Source organism: Theropithecus gelada, chromosome 11, assembly GCF_003255815.1.
Source record: "Theropithecus gelada isolate Dixy chromosome 11, Tgel_1.0, whole genome shotgun sequence".
Taxonomy (NCBI): Eukaryota; Metazoa; Chordata; class Mammalia; order Primates; family Cercopithecidae; genus Theropithecus; species Theropithecus gelada.
This window is the reverse complement of record NC_037679.1, coordinates 12,020,819-12,037,550: the sequence shown is the minus strand read 5'-3', so window position 1 is coordinate 12,037,550 and position 16,732 is coordinate 12,020,819. Positions and strand designations below refer to the sequence as shown.

The following is a 16,732-nucleotide window of genomic DNA, read 5'->3' as shown; positions in this document are numbered from 1 at the left end:
CTCGCCCTTACATGCTACATGACTTAAGAAGTGGATGGAAAGTTTCTGAGCTTTCATATTCTCATCTGTAAAATGAGGCTATTTGTACTTTCCTCATAGGTTTGTTTTCTTATTTATTTTGAGACGGAGTCTTGCTCTGTCGCCCAGGCTGGAGTGCAGTGATGCAAATTCGGCTCACTGCAATGTCTGCCTCCTGGGTTCAAGCAATTCTCCTGCCTCAGCCTCCCGAGTAGCTGGGATTACAGGCTTGTGCCACCACGCCTGGCTAATTTTTGTATTTTTAGTAGAGACGGAGTTCAGTCATGTTGGCCAGGTTGTTCTTGAACTTCTGAACTCAAGTGATCCACCCACTTCAGCCTCCCAAAGTGTTAGGATTACAGGCGTGAGCCACCGCGCCCGGCCTCCTGATAGATTTAATTGTGAGGAGTAAATGCGGTTATAAAAACCTATGGTACAGGGAGTGCCTGGCATATGGTACTGTCTTCAGGGAAAGAGGGAGGTATAAGGTAGGGAGGAGAGACATGGCTTTGGAGGCAGACAGTTCTGGTTCTCCCATTTGCTACATTTGTTTTTTTTTTTGAAACAGGGTCTCACTCTGTCATCCAGTGCCATTGTTACAGGTGCAATTATGGTACACTACAGCCTCAAACTCTTGGGCTCCAGTTATCCTCCCGCTTAGCCTCCCAAGTAGCTGGAACTACAGGTGTGCACCACTCTGCTTGGATAATTAGAACAATTTTTTTTTGTGGAGGAGGAGGGTAGAGACAGGGTCTTGCTATGTTATCCAGGCTGGTCTTGAACTCCTGGCCTCAAGCCATTCTCCCACTTTGGTCTCCCAAAGTGCTGGGATTACAGGTGTGAGCCACTGTGCCAAGCAGCACACATTGCTTTTAATCCTGAGGCTCAGTTTTCTCCACTCTAAAATGCAGATAATGCTTATTTTATAGTTTCTGTAAGAATTAAAAGCTTTACCACCTTAGGGAAACTCCTAGGCCATGGGGGAATAGCTGAACCCATGCCCAGCTCTGGGAGATCAGGCCAGAGCTGGGGATGCACAATCACAGGCTCCAGGCTAGAGGGCTGGAGGGAGAAGCCTGGGAGGAATAGTCCATCTGGGAGGGCTTCCTGAAGGAAGTCCTTGGGGGTAGAGCCAGGCTAGAGGGACACAGAGAGAGAGGAAGGAGGGACCCTGGGCCTGTGCGCTGCATAAGTGAAGAGGGAGTTTGTGCAGGACCTGGCAGTCAAGTAGGATAGGGTCAGGCCATGGGGGCCTGGGGATGGATGGTTAGTGTGGTGACATGTAGGAACCATCGAAGCCATGAGGCTGTGGGTCCAGGAGGAGGACTAGGGAGTTTGACTTTTGCAGCTGGACAATTGTGAGCAAAAAGTACTGGTCCTCTCCCTCGGAGAGGCTTTCCCTCCTCTGCCTTCCATGTTCTGGAGGCTGCTTTTGCTACTGAAGCTTCTCGTAATGTTCCCTGGATGGTCACCCAGGAAACTTGGGGAGGCAAGGAAGGAGAGAGAAGGTAGAATGTGGCCTTGGGGAATAGATGGCCTCTGCCTGGAGTTCTGTAGGGAATGCGTAAACACACAATTAGTTGTGTTGCCATGGGAGCTTGACTAACAGGTCCCTGAGGCTAAACTGGCCTGGGCTGGCCCAGGCTTAGCCCATTCCCACCATCCAGGTCAGCAGATTTTCCTTATGGCCTATGAATGGGTCATTGTATCTGGGTTGGGGTTATCTTAGTCCTTAGAGACCAGGGAATGGGGAGGGGGGCAGGTTGGTTATAGAGTGATGAGTAGCAGGTCTTTCCTTTAGCTGAGCTGCGTGCTCTCTAAGTCTCTCTGTCTCATTTTCTCTCTTGCAGACACATACGCACACATGCAGGGTCTTGCTATGTTGCTGTGTTGTCCAAGCTGGTCTTGAACTCCTGGCCTCAAGTGATCCTCCCTTGGCCTTCCAAAGTACTGGGACTACAGGTGTGAGCCACTGTGCCTGGTTGGGCACAGGCTGACCTGGCAGGCTGGTTCAGCCATTTGTGAATTTGTACATCATATATTGGTGGAGTGCCTGTTAGATGCCTATCTAATGCTGTGGATCTGACAGTCAACAACATAGTCAAGGTCTCTGCCCTCATGGGGCTGTCCTTTTTTTTTTTTTTTTTTCAGATGGAGTTTCGCTCTTGTTGTCCAGGCTGGAATGCAATGGCACTATCTCAGCTCACCACAACCTCTGCCTCCTGGGTTCAAGTGATTTGCCTGCCTCAGTCTCTCAAGTAGCTGGGATTACAGGCATGCGCCACCATGCCTGGCTAATTTTTTTTTTTTTTTTTTTTAGACAGAGTCTCGCTCTGTCACCCAGGCTGGAGTGCAGTGGCATGATCTGGGCTCGTTGCAAGCTCCGCCTCCCAGGTTCACGCCATTCTCTTACCTCAGCCTTCCAAGAAGCTGGGACTACAGGTGCTCACAACCACGCCTGGCTAATTTTTTGTATTTTTAGTAGCGATGGAGTTTCACCGTGTTAGCCAGGATGGTCTCGATCTCCTGACCTCGTGATCTGCCCGTCTTGGCCTCCCAAAATGCTGGGATTACAGGCATGACTACTGCGCCCGGCCTAATCTTGTATTTTTAGTAGAGACAGGGTTTCTCCATGTTGGTCAGGCTGGTCTCGAACTCTCCACCTCAGGTGATCTGCCTGCCTTGGCCTCCCAAAATGCTGGAATTACAGGTGTGAGCCACTGTGCCTAGGCTGGGGCTGTCCATTTTGATGGGGAGAGTCCCCCAAGTCTGCCAGAATCCCTACTGTAGGAGAGGTAGTACAGATGCTCAATAAATAAATGTAGTATAGCTCTTTTGGATTGCTAAATAAAATAATAAACATGTTTTGAATCCTTCCTTTTGAGTTATTGACATTATTGCATCTCTTAATGGAGATAATTGGATCCTAACTATAAAGCAGCATAATTGAAAAGAGAATGTTCAAGCTCTAAAATTACTTCAGACTTGGGTTCAATTCCTGTCTCTGTCACACTAACTGAAGGACCTTGGGCTTTAGTTTCCTTGTCTGTAAAATGGGAACAATGTTACCTTCCTCATGGATTAGTTTAGGATTATAAATAATAGGTGCAGTGGCTCACCCCTGTAATCCCAGCTCTTTGGGAGACTGAGGCAGGCGGATCACTTGAGGCCAGCAGTTCGAGACCAGTCCGGTCAACATGGTAAAACCCTGTCTCTACTAAAAATACAAAAACTTAGCACAGAGTGATGGTGCGTGCCTGTAATCCCAGCTACTTGGGAGGCTGAGGCAGGAGAATCACTTGAACCCAGGAGGCGAAGGTTGTAGTGAGCCGAGATCGTGCCACTACATGCACTCCAGCCGGGGTGACAGAGTGAGACTCTGTCTCCAAAAAAAAAAAAAAAAGAAAAGAAAAGAAAGCCATCATGATCACCATGGTTCCCAATCCTAATCACTACCACTGCCACCATCACTGGCAAGGAAAGGAGCCGTGGGTTGAGAGTTGGGGAAAGCAAGTGGGCGTCAGTAGGCAGGGCTCCGTTTGCATGGCTAGCTCCCTAGGAATTGGATTTGCAAGCTTCTGTTTTGCATAACAGAGGATTTTTCCATGCCATTTCTTTATTGCTACCCTATAAGCTTCTCCTTATAGACCCAGTTGCCACCTCCTTCTAGTTACCTTCCACCCTGCTGAGCTAGCACTTTCTCCCACCTGACCACCTACCCTGGGAAGAGGCATTAGACACTGTTCCGTTCTGCAAGGAGGTTATTTCATGCAGGGAAACACAAGGCTTAAACTCTCACAGGGCAAATGTATCAAAGTGATGTGAACACAAGTTCCATGGATGAGGGTGGTCTGAAGGTGGTGAGGGGATGGGGGAAATTGTGTGGAGAAAGGCTTTGGGAAAGGCTGGGGTACAAGCAGGGAAAGTTGGTGAGAGTCAAACTAACATGTCTTGAAAACCTGCTATTTTAGGCACTGTTCCTTACCTGATGATCATATCAGTCTTCTGAGGTAGTTGTTACTATCTGCATTTTCAGCTGGTGAAGTAACTCTTTACACCATTAGGAAGTGGCTGCGAAATTCTTTTGGTTGCACCCACTGTCCTTTGAGTTTTGGTCACACATGGCTGTGGGGCAGCAGAACGTGCATGGGCAGGCTTGGGGCAGTTCCACCTGTGCGGCGTCTGGCAGGGCTCAGACGCCAGTTCTTCCCTTCACGACTGTGTGAATGTGGGCACATTTCCATCTCTGCCTGGTGGGATCTTCATGAATTTAAACGGGGTGATGCATGCAGTGCATACAGTAGGCCCACATGTTTCTGAGGCTCCAACAACCCAGCTGATACAGTAGAGGCCCCTTGACCTTCTGCCTGAACCCTCCTCATGAACTTCCTAGTTGATGCAGACTCTATTTTCTTCTTCTTCTTCTTTTTTTTTTTTTTTTGAGACGGAGTCTCACTGTGTCGCCCAGTCTGGAGTGCAGTGGCGCGATCTCGGCTCACTGCAAGCTCCGCCTCCCGGGTTCACGCCATTCTCCCGCCTCAGCCTCCGAGTAGCTGGGACTACAGGTGCCTGCCACCACGCCTGGCTAGTTTTTTGTATTTTTAGTAGAGATGGGGGTTTCACCGTGTTAGCCAGGATGGTCTCGATCTCCTGACCTCGTGATCCACCCGCCTCGGCCTCCCAAAGTGCTGGATTACAGGCTTGAGCCACCGCGCCCGGCTTATTTTCTTCTTCTTCTTTTTCTTCTTCCTTTTTTTTTTTTTTTGAGATGGAGTCTTGCTTTGTCACCCAGGCTGAGTGCAGTGGCGTGATCTCGGCTCACTGCAACCTACCTTCCTGGGTTCAAGCATTTCTCCCTGCCTCAGCCTCCTGAGTAGCTGGGATTACAGGCGTGTGCCACCACGCCCAGCTAATTTTTTATATTTTTAATAGAGACAGGGTTTCGCCATATTGGCCAGGCTGGTCTTGAACTCCTGACCTCAGGTGATCTGCCCGCCTCAGCCTCCCAAAGTACCGGGATTACAGGCGTGAGCCACTGCGCCCAGCCTTCTTCTTTTTTTTTTTTGAGATGGAGTTTCACTCTTGTTGCCCAGGCTGGAGTGCAATGGTGTGATCTTGGCTTACTGCAACTTCTACCTCCTGGGTTCAAGCAATTCTTCTGCTTCAGCCTCCCAACTAGCTGGGATTACAGGTGTGCACCACCACCACACCCGGCTAATTTCTTTTCTTTTCTTCTCTCTCTCTCTTTTTTTTTTTTTTTTTACTAGAGACAGGGTTTCACCATGTTGGTCAGGCTGGTCTTGAATGCCTGACCTCAAGTGATGCACCCACCTCAGCCTCCCAAAGTGCTGGGATTACAGGCGTGAGCCACTGTGCCTGGCCGCTGACTCTCTTTTCACAAAGCTCCAACTTTAGGGAAGTCATTGATTACGGGGAGCAGAAGTCTCTCTCTGGGGGAATCCTTCCTATTGGTGCTGGTTATATCCCTTGGGTCACACAGATGAACGTCCCCTCTTCCTCCAGGCAGTCCTGAGGTTTAACACATGTTGGGAACCTCTTCTCCAGGGCTGGCACTCCCAGCTCCTGCGCTGTGTCTCACTGGAATATGGTTCCCATTCTCCTCACTATCCCAGGCACCTCCTTGCATCGGTCAGTCCTAGGAGTCAGATAAGAGCCAAACCCTGCTCCAGCATGGTCAGCATGCAAGAAGGCGGGCTTGTCCACACTTGCTTCTGCTGCTGAGGACCGTGGTGGGTTTTGAGATAGCCTCATCGTGCTGTTACTGGAATGAAGGGGTATGTGTGGGATGAACCAAGCTAAGAAGGCAAGTGTAAACTGCATGTTCAGGGGAAGGTCTACACATTTACTCTGCAGCATCTACTCTGGGCCAGTGCCATGCCAGGCAGATGCTGGCACTGAGACAGGAACCAGACACAGACTCTGCAGGAACCTGCTCTGTCTCCAAGGAGCTGTGTCTAAAACTGATTGGATGACACGATGGTAAGCCCAGTGGCTCATAGCAAGTGCATGGAACAGTCTAGTTGGAACAGAAGGTGCTAGGGTTCAGCAGGGAGCTGCTGGAAGTGCAGCTGAGTGACCTTGGACTCATGCCCATGCAGTCAACTGCCACATCCTGTTGGTTCTAGCTTGAGTCTATCCCTATCTTCCTGCTCCTACCACACCACAGGCCTCCAGACTTGCTTTCTGCAGTAGCCTCCTTTATAGTCTCCTGCCCCTAGTTTTTACCCCTACCATCTACCCTGAACACCCCAGCCAGCTTAATTTTCCTAAAGCACTGCTTTAAGCTCATCACCCTGCTCCTCCCTTCCTGCAGCCTGCAGAAGAAAGCTCTGTCTGGTCTCTGAAACCCCTAGTCCCACCCTCCTCCCCAGTATCTAGCCTTTCTACTCTTCCATAGGAATCCTGCTCCTGTCCAATGGTTTATCACATTTCCAGATCTTTCCATCCATATCTTACTTTTCTTTCTTTTTTTTTTTTTTTTTTTTGAGACGGAGTCTCGCTCTGTCACCCAGGCTGGAGTGCAGTGGCCGGATCTCTGCTCACTGCAAGCTCCGCCTCCCGGGTTTACGCCATTCTTCTGCCTCAGCCTCCCGGTAGCTGGGACTACAGGCGCCCGCCACCTCGCCCGGCTAGTTTTTTGTATTTTTTTTAGTAGAGATGGGGTTTCACCGTGTTAGCCAGGATGGTCTCGATCTCCTGACCTCGTGATCCGCCCGTCTCGGCCTCCCAAAGTGCTGGGATTACAGGCTTGAGCCACCGCGCCCGGCCCATATCTTACTTTTCTGAGCTCAGCTTGCTCTAAGGGCCCTCTCCTTCCCCTGAAGTCCTATAGCATACATCTGAATCATTTATTTATCTGAAATCAATATTCCGTTGATAAGGTACAGAAGGTAGACTTTGGCCAGGTAGTATTTGTATTTATACAAGGGCTCAGTGTGCACACGGATATCTTTATAACTGGCCTCTCTGGTTCCACCTCTTTATTGGTGTACATTTTGGTTACTGTATGTAGTGAACATCTGTTGTTTCTGCCCGTCCAGCATTTCTTTTACTTTCTTTCTTGTTTTTTTTTTTTTTGAGACGGAGTCTTGCTCTGTTGCCCAGGCTGGACTGGAGTTCAGTGCTGCGATCTTGGTTCACTGCAGCCTCCGCCTCCTGGGTTCAAGCGATTCTCCTGTCTCAGCCTTCCGAGTAGCTGGGACTACAGGCATGCATCACCATGCCTGGCTGATTTTTTTGTATTTTTTGTATTTTTTTTTTTGTATTTTTTTTTGAGACAGAGTCTCGCTCTGTCGCCAAGGCTGGAGTGCAGTGGCCAGATCTCTGCTCACTGCAAGCTCCGCCTCCCGGGTTCACGCCATTCTCCTGCCTCAGCCTCCCGAGTAGCTGGGACTACAGGCGCCCGCCACCTCGCCCGGCTAGTTTTTTGTATTTTTTTTAGTAGAGACAGGGTTTCACCGTGTTAGCCAGGATGGTCTCGATCTCCTGACCTCGTGATCCACCCGTCTCGGCCTCCCAAAGTGCTGGGATTACAGGCTTGAGCCACCGCGCCCGGCCAATTTTTTTTGTATTTTTAGTAGAGACAGGGTTTCACCATGTTGACCGGGCTGATCTCAACCTCCTGACCTGAGGTGATCCGCCCACCTCAGCCTCCCAAAGTGCTAGGATTACAGGTATGAGCCATGGTGCCCGGCCCTGTCCAGCATTTCTTCCTGGTCTTTTGGCGAATCACATTTTTTTGCCCCCTTTCTCTATAGGTTGGGCGGGGCTGATCACCCCTCTGCAGGGTCTTGTTACGTGATCTAGTCTAGTCTAGAATACATAATAGTATTGTATTCCCCTGGCCACAGGGATTGGTTCAGAGATGAGCATGTGACCTACATCAACCTCGTGAGAGTCAGCCCTGGAACTTCAGCAGGAAGCATCGGAAAGAGGTTCTCCCTTACTGGTCGCCCTTCTTGCAGCAGGGAGATGGCCTGCCCGAGGACGAAGCTAACATGGAGGAAAACAGCCAAGAGATGGGGAGGAAGAGCTTTGCCTGATGATATCACTGAGCCCCTTATCTGGCTAGGCTGAAAGCCAAATGCACCCTTGAACTTCTCAATTATAAGAGCAAATAAATGATCTTTTTATGCTTAAGTCTGTTTGAGTTGGGTTTTAGTCATATGCAATCAAGAATGTGTATCCATTGGCTGGGAGCTGGGGCACACGCTTGTAACTTTGGGAGTTATAGCACTTTGGGAGGCCAAGGTGGGAGGATCGCTTGAGGCAAGGATTTTTTGTTTGTTTGTTTTTGAGACGGAGTTTCACTCTTGTTGCCCAGGCTGGAGTGCAATGGCTTGATCTCAACTCACTGCAACCTCCGCCTCCCGGCTTCAAGCGATTCTCCTGCCTCAGCCTCCAGAGTAGCTGGGATTACAGGCATGCGCCACCATGCCAGGCTAATTTTTTTGTATTTTTAGTAAAGACATTTTCTCCATGTTGGTCAGGCTGGTCTCGAACTCCCAACCTCAGGTGATCTGCCTGCCTTGGCCTCCCAAAGTGCTGGGATTACAGATGTGAGCCACTGCACCTGGTGGATTTGTTTTGTTTTGTTTGTTTTGTTTTTGAGATAGAGTCTTGCTCTGTCGCCAAGGCTGGAGTGCAATGGGGCGATCTTGGCTCACTGCAATCTTTGCCTCCCTGGTTCAAGCGATTCTTCAGCCTCAGCCTCCTGAGTAGTTGGGATTACAAGTGCCCGCCACCATGCCCAGCTAATTTTTGTATTGTTAGTAGGGATGGGGTTTCACCACGTTGGTCAGGCTGGTCTTGAACTCCTGACTTCAGGTAATCAACTGGCCTTGGCCTCCTAAAGTGCTAGTATTACAGGTGTGAGCCCCCTTTCTCAGCCTGAGGCCAGGATTTTGAGACCAGCCTGGGCAACATAGTGAAACCTCTGTCTGTGTAAAAGAAAAAACAAACAAACGTGTAACTGTGTGTTTGGGTTTGGATGTGTGTTATATATGGCTGTGTGTGCACAGGTGTGTGTGTGATGTTCGTAGGAAGGTGGTATGCACGAAACTCTGACGGGTGGTACACACACATGCTTGTGCCTGAGATGAGGATCTGAGGTGGTACTACACCTTGGCCTGTGTGTCAGGCCATGCAAGTGAGAGGGCAGGTGGGGTGTATGTGAACCTGAGAGAGTGTGTGAGGGACAAGAGGGCGTGTGTGCTATAGACTGAGGTTGTGTGCCCACAGGGTGGGAGACGGGCCTGTTAAGGGGGCTGTTTGTTCTGGGAGATAACCGTCAAACATGTGTGCTTTGGATTTATATGGATACACGCATATAAAGACACCTGCTCAAAAACACCTGCTTATCATCATTCACCTCTACCATCCTGAAAATCCTCATTGTTTTCAGACTGACGCCAAATTTTTTAGAGTCCTTGAAAGGTACATAGAATCATAAACCTTTTGTTGATGGTGGTGGTGAAGCGGGGAATACCAGAATCAGGTGAACACCTGCTGAACTCAGGTGTTCCGCCCGCCTAGGCCTCCCAAAGTGCTGGGATTACAGGTGTGAGCCACAATGTCTGGCCTGATGGTCACTTCTCAACAGGGACTTTCAGGAAATACCTCGCTTTGGCTAAAGGAGGCTCCTGCCTCCTTTGGTTTGAGAGGACCCAAATAGCTCATCTCCCGAAATGTTTTAGACTAGTGTCTGATAAGCAAATATGTGGATAAATGAATGGGTGAATACAGGAAGGAATAAAGGCCTCTAGTCCCTGCCTGCCACTCTCACCTTTGTCCTCAGGTTGCCCAGCAGGAAAATCAGAACAGTGGGCCTCTGGATATCAGCTCTAGTGCTAAGCACTCAGGCCAGGGGAATCCTCAGGGCTGGGGTGGGGGTGGGCAGGATGCCTATAGCTGAGCCCCAGGTCCTTCCTGTTTGTCCTTCCTCTCCTGCACTCCTGTCCAGTTGCCTGAACACCATGAGGGCTTCCCCTATCTCAATGTCAGCTCCTGAAGTTTTCTTGAAATCCTTGAAATCCTCTCAATAACTTCCACTTCCCGTCACTCAAGTCTCCGGCACTGCTGTCCTCACTGTCAGGCATGGGACCCATTTGTGTCTGTCCTCTCACAGTCTCTGTCTCTGTGGCCCTGGCCAACGGTGGTGGAGTGTCAGGTTCTGGGGACTGAACCACTCTGTTTTCCTTTCTGAGGGACAGAGTATATCACCCTTTATAAGCAGGAACGCTGCAGTGCTCTGGATTTGAGCTCTGGCCTATTTCCTCTGGGAAGAGGAAGGAATTGTGTTCCTAAGGGTCTTGGTGGTGGGACCAGAGCTAAAGCATGGTGCCTGACTCTGACTGCACAGAGGAAGCCTTGAAAATGCAGACAGGGTGTGGCCTGAGCATGTGTACTTTTATAATCTCCCACGGGCAATCTTGATGTGATGGAGAACCAGAGTTAAGGGGAAGGACTCTGTGGACTGAGCCATAGCTGGGACCTTCCACCTAGGCTTCATGCTCACCCAGTGGGATGATCTTCTTGGTTTGGTGTCAGTGGAGAGGAGGGTGACAGGATGTTGAAAGTGTGAGAGGCAGGCTGTGTGCAGTGGCTAACGCCTGTAACCCCAGCACTATGGGAGGCTGAGGCAGAAGAATTGCTTGCATCTAGGAGTTCGAGACAGGCTGGGCAACATAGCGAGATTTTGTTTCTAAAAAAAAAGAAAAAAAAGTGTGGGAGACCTCATCATCTCCAGGCTGTTGGACTTGTGTCTCCTTCCTCCACAACAAGGCTGTGCTGTCCTCCCTCATTCTTGTTCTAATAATTTCTAATTGTATCTCTTCTCACAACCAAAATTTCAAACCAGAGAACATTTGCAGATTTTCATCTTCAGTATGTAAAGCTCTGCGGTAGTGGAAGTGGATCAAAGGCTTTCAGAGTTGGTGGGACTTGGACATTCTAATTCAAACCCTAGCAAATGTGAGACGCCCCCTCCCACTGGGCCAGTGGACAGCTGGTGAGCAAGGTCCCTCTCCATGTCTCCAGGGACAGGAGCTTGTTCCCTCTCTAGGCAGTCCATTTCCATCCTGGCTGGCTTTAATCATCAGATCCACCACTGATCAAGAGCAAAAAAGTCACTATTTGCTAAGCTTTGACAATGAAAAATTTTAGCCTTGAGGCACACAACATAAAATTAGCACTCGAATTGACTCTATTATTCATGATGCTGCTTGTTGAGGGGTGTATCCACCACCTGTGGCTTCCTATTTAAACAAATTATTCTGCTGTCTCAATGCTAAATGCAGCTACTTCTATGCCAACAATAACATTTTAAAATGCTCCATCGTTTAAAGGGATTTCGGGTACTTTTGGGTCACTGCCTTAACCCAGAGGCAAAAAGCCTCTACCTGGGGCATCTTAAAACAAACTCTTTCCTTCTTTCCCCTGACCCTTATGCTGGGCACAAAGGCCCTGCTTTTTATGTGTAGCTCATTTATGCGTTTGCGGTTATCTTTTTGTTACAGCTTTGTTGAGCTGTAATTCACATACAATATAATTCAACAATCTGAAGCTTGCAGTTCAGTGGTTTTTAGTATGTTCACAGACTTGTGCAGCTTCACCATCATCTAATTTGTTTATTTGTTTATTTATTTATTTTTGAGACACAGTCTTACTCTGTCTTCCAGGCAGGCTAGTGTGCAGAGGCACAATCTTGACTCAATGCATACAGCCTCAACTTTCCGGGCTTAGGTGATCGTCACAACTCAGCCTCCAGAGCAGATGGGACTACAGGTGTGTGCCGCCATGCCCAGCTAAGTTTTGTATTTTTTGTAGAGACGGGGGTCTCATTATGTTGCTCAGGCTGGTCTCAAACTCCTGGGCTAAAATAATCCTCCTGCCTTGGCCTCCCAAAGTGCTGGGATTACAGGTAGAGCCATTGTGCCTGCCCACCACCATCAAATTTAGAATATTCTCATCTCCCCAAAAAGAAACCCCACGCTCTTTAGCATTCACCTCCATTCCTCCCCACCCTAGGCAACCACTAATCTACTTCCTGTCTCTATGCTTTGTCTGTTGTGCACATGTGATACAAATGGAATCAGAGGGTACCTGATCTTCTATGACTGTCTCCTTTCACTGAGCATACGGGTTTCAAGGCTCATCTACACCCGACATGCATCAGTAATTCATTCCTTTTAACTGTAACATTAGATTGTATGGATATGCCACATTAAAAAAATCCATTCATCATTTGGTGGACATTTGTTTTGTTCCCACTCTTTGGCTATTATGAACAATGCTGCAGCGAATGAGATCATCAGTCCTGAACACCAAGCAAAACTTGTTCAGACCATCTCTTCCCATGATCATGAGTGATGGTAACAGCTACCTGCCTACCCCACTGGCCCCAAGACTTAATGCCACTGCTCAGGGTCTCGGGTCCTTCTCTGAGTTATCCTGCACCATCACAAGTAGGGGGGCTGACCCTCACTCCTGGCCCACAGGGAGTGTCTCCTCCTTCCCTGGTTCACTCTCCAGGAAAGGCGGTTTGAGGCAGAGTTGTCTGGGTAGGGCAGGCACCGCAAACATGTTGTTCCCTTTTGTTGGGCAGGCAGCTGTGTGTAGACCACAATGCCTTACAAGGAGTTGTAGCTGTGGGCCCGCCCCAGTCTGGTTCTCTCTTCCCTCACCACTTGGCCCTAGTCCCAGGGGCCTTCCCCTTCTGCCTTTAACCCCGAAGTCCCAGGCAGGGGCCATCAGAGAGGCCAACTCTGGCCTCTTCTCCTGCACTCAGGCTGGGCTTGGAGCATCTGGGGGAGGGTTTGGCTGGGGTCTCTGGGCAATAGAGAGCTGACAAATGAGACACAAACACTTCTGGCCCTGGACTGTTCTGGGCTGCCCCAGAAAAAATGGGCTTTCCCTGACTGGGTAAGGTCTGGGTCAGCCCTCCAGCCTGCATACTGCAGGGTCCCTGGAAACCCCCTTTGTCCTCACCTTAAACAAGAGACACTCCCAGAACCAGGGATCCAGAAAGGTGGGGTGGAGGGGACTGAAATGTCAGGAAGGGCTTTGGAGTGCTGTTTTTTTGCTCCTTGTGCTGCCTAGGAGCAGGACCTGAGTGCCTCCTGCTCCCTCTAACAGCAGCGTGGGGGAGGGAAGATAGGGAGAGCGCCTGTCCTCCCTTTCCAGGCCTGCCATACCTGTCTGACCAGCCCCTCCCTCCCTCCTTCCGCCTTCCCTGTCCCAGGTTTGGCATTGGGCCCAGCCTTTCTGCCTTTGGTCTTCTGGAAAAAGTTTCTCAGCCCTGGTGGGTGAGGGTGTTTATTGGGGAGGGGGTAGCATGCATTCCAATCAGTCTTTGGAAAAGTAGGCATCGGAAAAGTAGGCATCATTTAAAGGAGCTGGGAGAAGGCCTAGTGTAAACAGGTGCTAACTGAATTTCCCTTGCTCCATTCAGCACAGCAGGGGCAGGGCCTGGGGAGGGGAGGAAGGGGAGGAGAAGGAGCCACTCTCTGTGCCCACTCTGGGGATCTGTGCATTTTTCCGGAAGGGACCCCAATGTGGTGTGTGTGTGTGTGTGTGTGTGTGTATGCATGCATGCATTGTGAAGAGAGCTTGTCTGTGTGTCTGTCTTTTTAGGTTTATGTCTGTCCTCCAAGGAGGGGGCTTCTGGGTCTCTCTGTCCTTCTGGGTAGGGGTCCTATATGCCTATCTTTCTGTGAGCCTGGGTATCTCTCCTAGAGAAGGATGGGGAGGAAACTGTACATCTGTCCTCCTAGTAGGTGGTAACCCCCTTCGCTGGGTCAGGGCTGTGTGTCACTTGTCCCTCTCCTCAAGGGGATCTGGCTGTCATCTGTTGGTCCTCCTAGTTCAGTTTCATCCAGGCCCCACAACACACCCTGCAGTATCTTCCAGAGAACCCAGCCCCAGCCATCAGGTAATTGCAGGTGGAATCTCTGCCTTGGGGACCTAAACCTCCTGCCTTCCACCCACAGCGTGCCCCGCCCGGCCCCACCCAGGCCTGGGGTGCCTTGCTCAGCTCCCCAGTCTCCAACCTCCCACAGGTACATGCTACGTCCCAACCTGCCCTCCTGACTCACTTTGATAATGGGATCAGAGAGACAGGTGCAGGGATTCTTCCTCTATTTCCTCTGGCCCATTGGGAGACTGGGAAAAGCAGGAGGGTCTAGGTAGCACCACCAGTGCCACGTCACTCCACTGTACCCCTGCCGTCCTGTCTCACTTCCCATTATTCACCACTGGGAGAAATGGGAGTGACTCCCGCAAAGAGCAGTAAGAACTATGAAGTCCCTGACATAGCTCCCATCTCCTCTGGCCCCCTCTCCCTGTGTTCTCTGCCTTCTAGTCTTGCTCATCATTCTCTAGGCCCTCCAGTGAGGCCTACAGTGTTCACCTGGCCCAGGGAATCCTAGGATCTTGGGAGGAGACGAGGCCCCTGGGTTATGTTCAGGAAAAGAGCTGTGTTGGATCTCTCTTTTTTTTTCTTTGAGACTGAATCTTGCTCTGTTGTCCAGGCTGGAGTGCAGTGGCGTGATCTCAGTTGACTGCAACCTCCACCTCCCGGGTTCAAGTGATTCTCCTCCCTCAGCCTCCTGAGTAGCTGGGATTACACCACACCTGGCCAATTTTTGTATTTTTAGTAGAGATGGGGTTTCACCATGTTGGTCAGGCTGGTCTTGAACTCCTGACCTCGTGATCCGCCCGCCTCAGCCTCCCAAAGTGCTGGGATTGTAGGCATGAGCCACCGCGCCTGGCCTTGGATCTCTTTTTATCTTGCACCTTCAGATGCAGAGGGATGACAGCCACCTGTGTGCATGCGTGTGTGTGTGTGTGTGTGTGTGTGTGTGTGTGTGTGATGTTTATTTATTCATTCATTCATTCCACAAATATCCACCCAGACCCTCTTGGCATTGCAACAGGTGCTAGGGGTAGAACAGTAACCTGGAGAGATGAGGCAAACGGTTGATTTCAGATTCAAGGCTTTGGACTCCAGCTGTTCTGTCATCCAGCCCAGGCAGGCCCTGGTAATCGCTTAAATCAGGGAGAACACAGGAGAGTTTCTCTGGGGTGTCCGCAGCTCAGAGGAGACCCAAATGCTAGGAGACCCCTTTTTGCCATACTTCGCAGTCCTCCAGTTTATTTCCCCCAGGAGGGAGGGAGACAAGACCCAGGAGTCAGGGTTGTAGTGGCTGGGCCGCCCAGGCAAGTCTCCCTGTTACAGGCGCTTGTGCCAGGACAGGATTTCTTCCAGTTTCATATTCACTGAATTGCCTTTTCCTGGGTTTCTGGGGGTGGTGCTGGAGTGGGCTCCAGGGTTGGAGCGGGCCCTTGGGTGGCAGCAGCTCTCTGCTGCCCCCACCTGAGTCCTGCCGGGAGGTGGCAGGTGACGGGTTAGGCCCAGCCCCCTCTGGGCCTAGCCACTCAGGTACGAGGCCTTTCCCCCCCATCTCCCGGGGCTGGGCTTTCTTTTATAAAAGGCCATTCCTGAGCGCTTTCCTCATCTCCGCTCCTTCTAGGATCTCCTCTTGGTTCGGCCCGCCTGCCTCCACTCCTGCCTCCACCATGTCCATCAGGGTGACCCAGAAGTCCTACAAGGTGTCCACCTCTGGCCCCCGGGCCTTCAGCAGCCGCTCCTACACGAGTGGGCCCGGTGCTCGCATCAGCTCCTCGAGCTTCTCCCGAGTGGGAAGCAGCAGCTTTCGGGGTGGCCTGGGCGGCGGCTATGGTGGGGCCAGCGGCATGGGAGGCATCACCGCAGTCACGGTCAACCAGAGCCTGCTGAGTCCCCTTAACCTGGAGGTGGACCCCAACATCCAGGCCGTGCGCACCCAGGAGAAGGAGCAGATCAAGACCCTCAACAACAAGTTTGCCTCCTTCATAGACAAGGTGAGGGTCTCCCCTGCGTGGCGGATTGTGCCCGCGCCCCCTTTCTCCTGGTAATCCCGGTCCCTGTGCACATCTCCAGCCCCCAACTGGCGTCCTGCTGGGCCTCACTTGCCCTGGCGACACTCTCCCTTCCAGCCTCCGACTCACCCCTCCCGTGCACGTTGGTTTGGGCTGGGTGAGGGTGGGGAGAGGGTCTGGACAGCCGGGATGAATCCTGGGTCTTCCTCCTTCCCTTTTAAACTGGAGGGTCTTGGAAGAGAGAGACAACTTAAGGGTACAGCCTAGTTCCCACCACCCCTCTCTACAAATCCCGTTCTTCCCCAGGTCATTCTGTCCCTAAATTATAGAAAATAATAGCAGTTATTGTTCTCACTCCAACCCGAGTTCTGACCGTCTTTTAAGCTATCACCCTGCGGCAGTCCCAGCTGTTCTGGGACTACCTTCCTCCGGGTTCGCCTTTTACCCGGCACTACCCCAAGGGCTGCCCAGTGGTGCCTTGTGATTTCTTTTTTTTTTTTTTCCTTGGCGTTCCTCTAGCATTCTAGGAGAAGGAAGTGGATGTCTCGGTTCAAACCGGCAAATATTGATTGAGGCCTTTGGCGCCTGGAGGCTTGAGTGCGGGGGTCACAGAATGAGTCATACACTGACCTCCGCGCCGGCAGCGTGGGCGGGGCCGCGGGCGGGGTGAGGGGCTGCTGGCAGCCGTCTCGGGATGCGCTACTCCACCTGGCGGAGCTCGGCGTCGGGGGTGGGCTGGGCTGGGGTGGGGGGGGGTGGGCTGGGGTGGGGGGGG

At 51.0% G+C, this 16,732-nt stretch overlaps 1 protein-coding gene across 2 annotated transcripts in view; it reads left to right on the top strand.

Annotated features, from left to right (window-relative positions):
* The window catches only part of KRT8 (keratin 8), a 50,004-nt gene that overhangs the window by 26,743 nt on the left and 6,529 nt on the right, over positions 1-16,732 (top strand). For both annotated transcript variants that reach the window (XM_025401269.1, XM_025401268.1), the window contains exon 2: positions 15,570-15,939. In XM_025401269.1, the coding sequence (XP_025257054.1) occupies positions 15,616-15,939 (324 nt within the window). In that variant the 5' untranslated portion in view covers positions 15,570-15,615. The remainder of the gene's footprint in view (positions 1-15,569; positions 15,940-16,732) is intronic.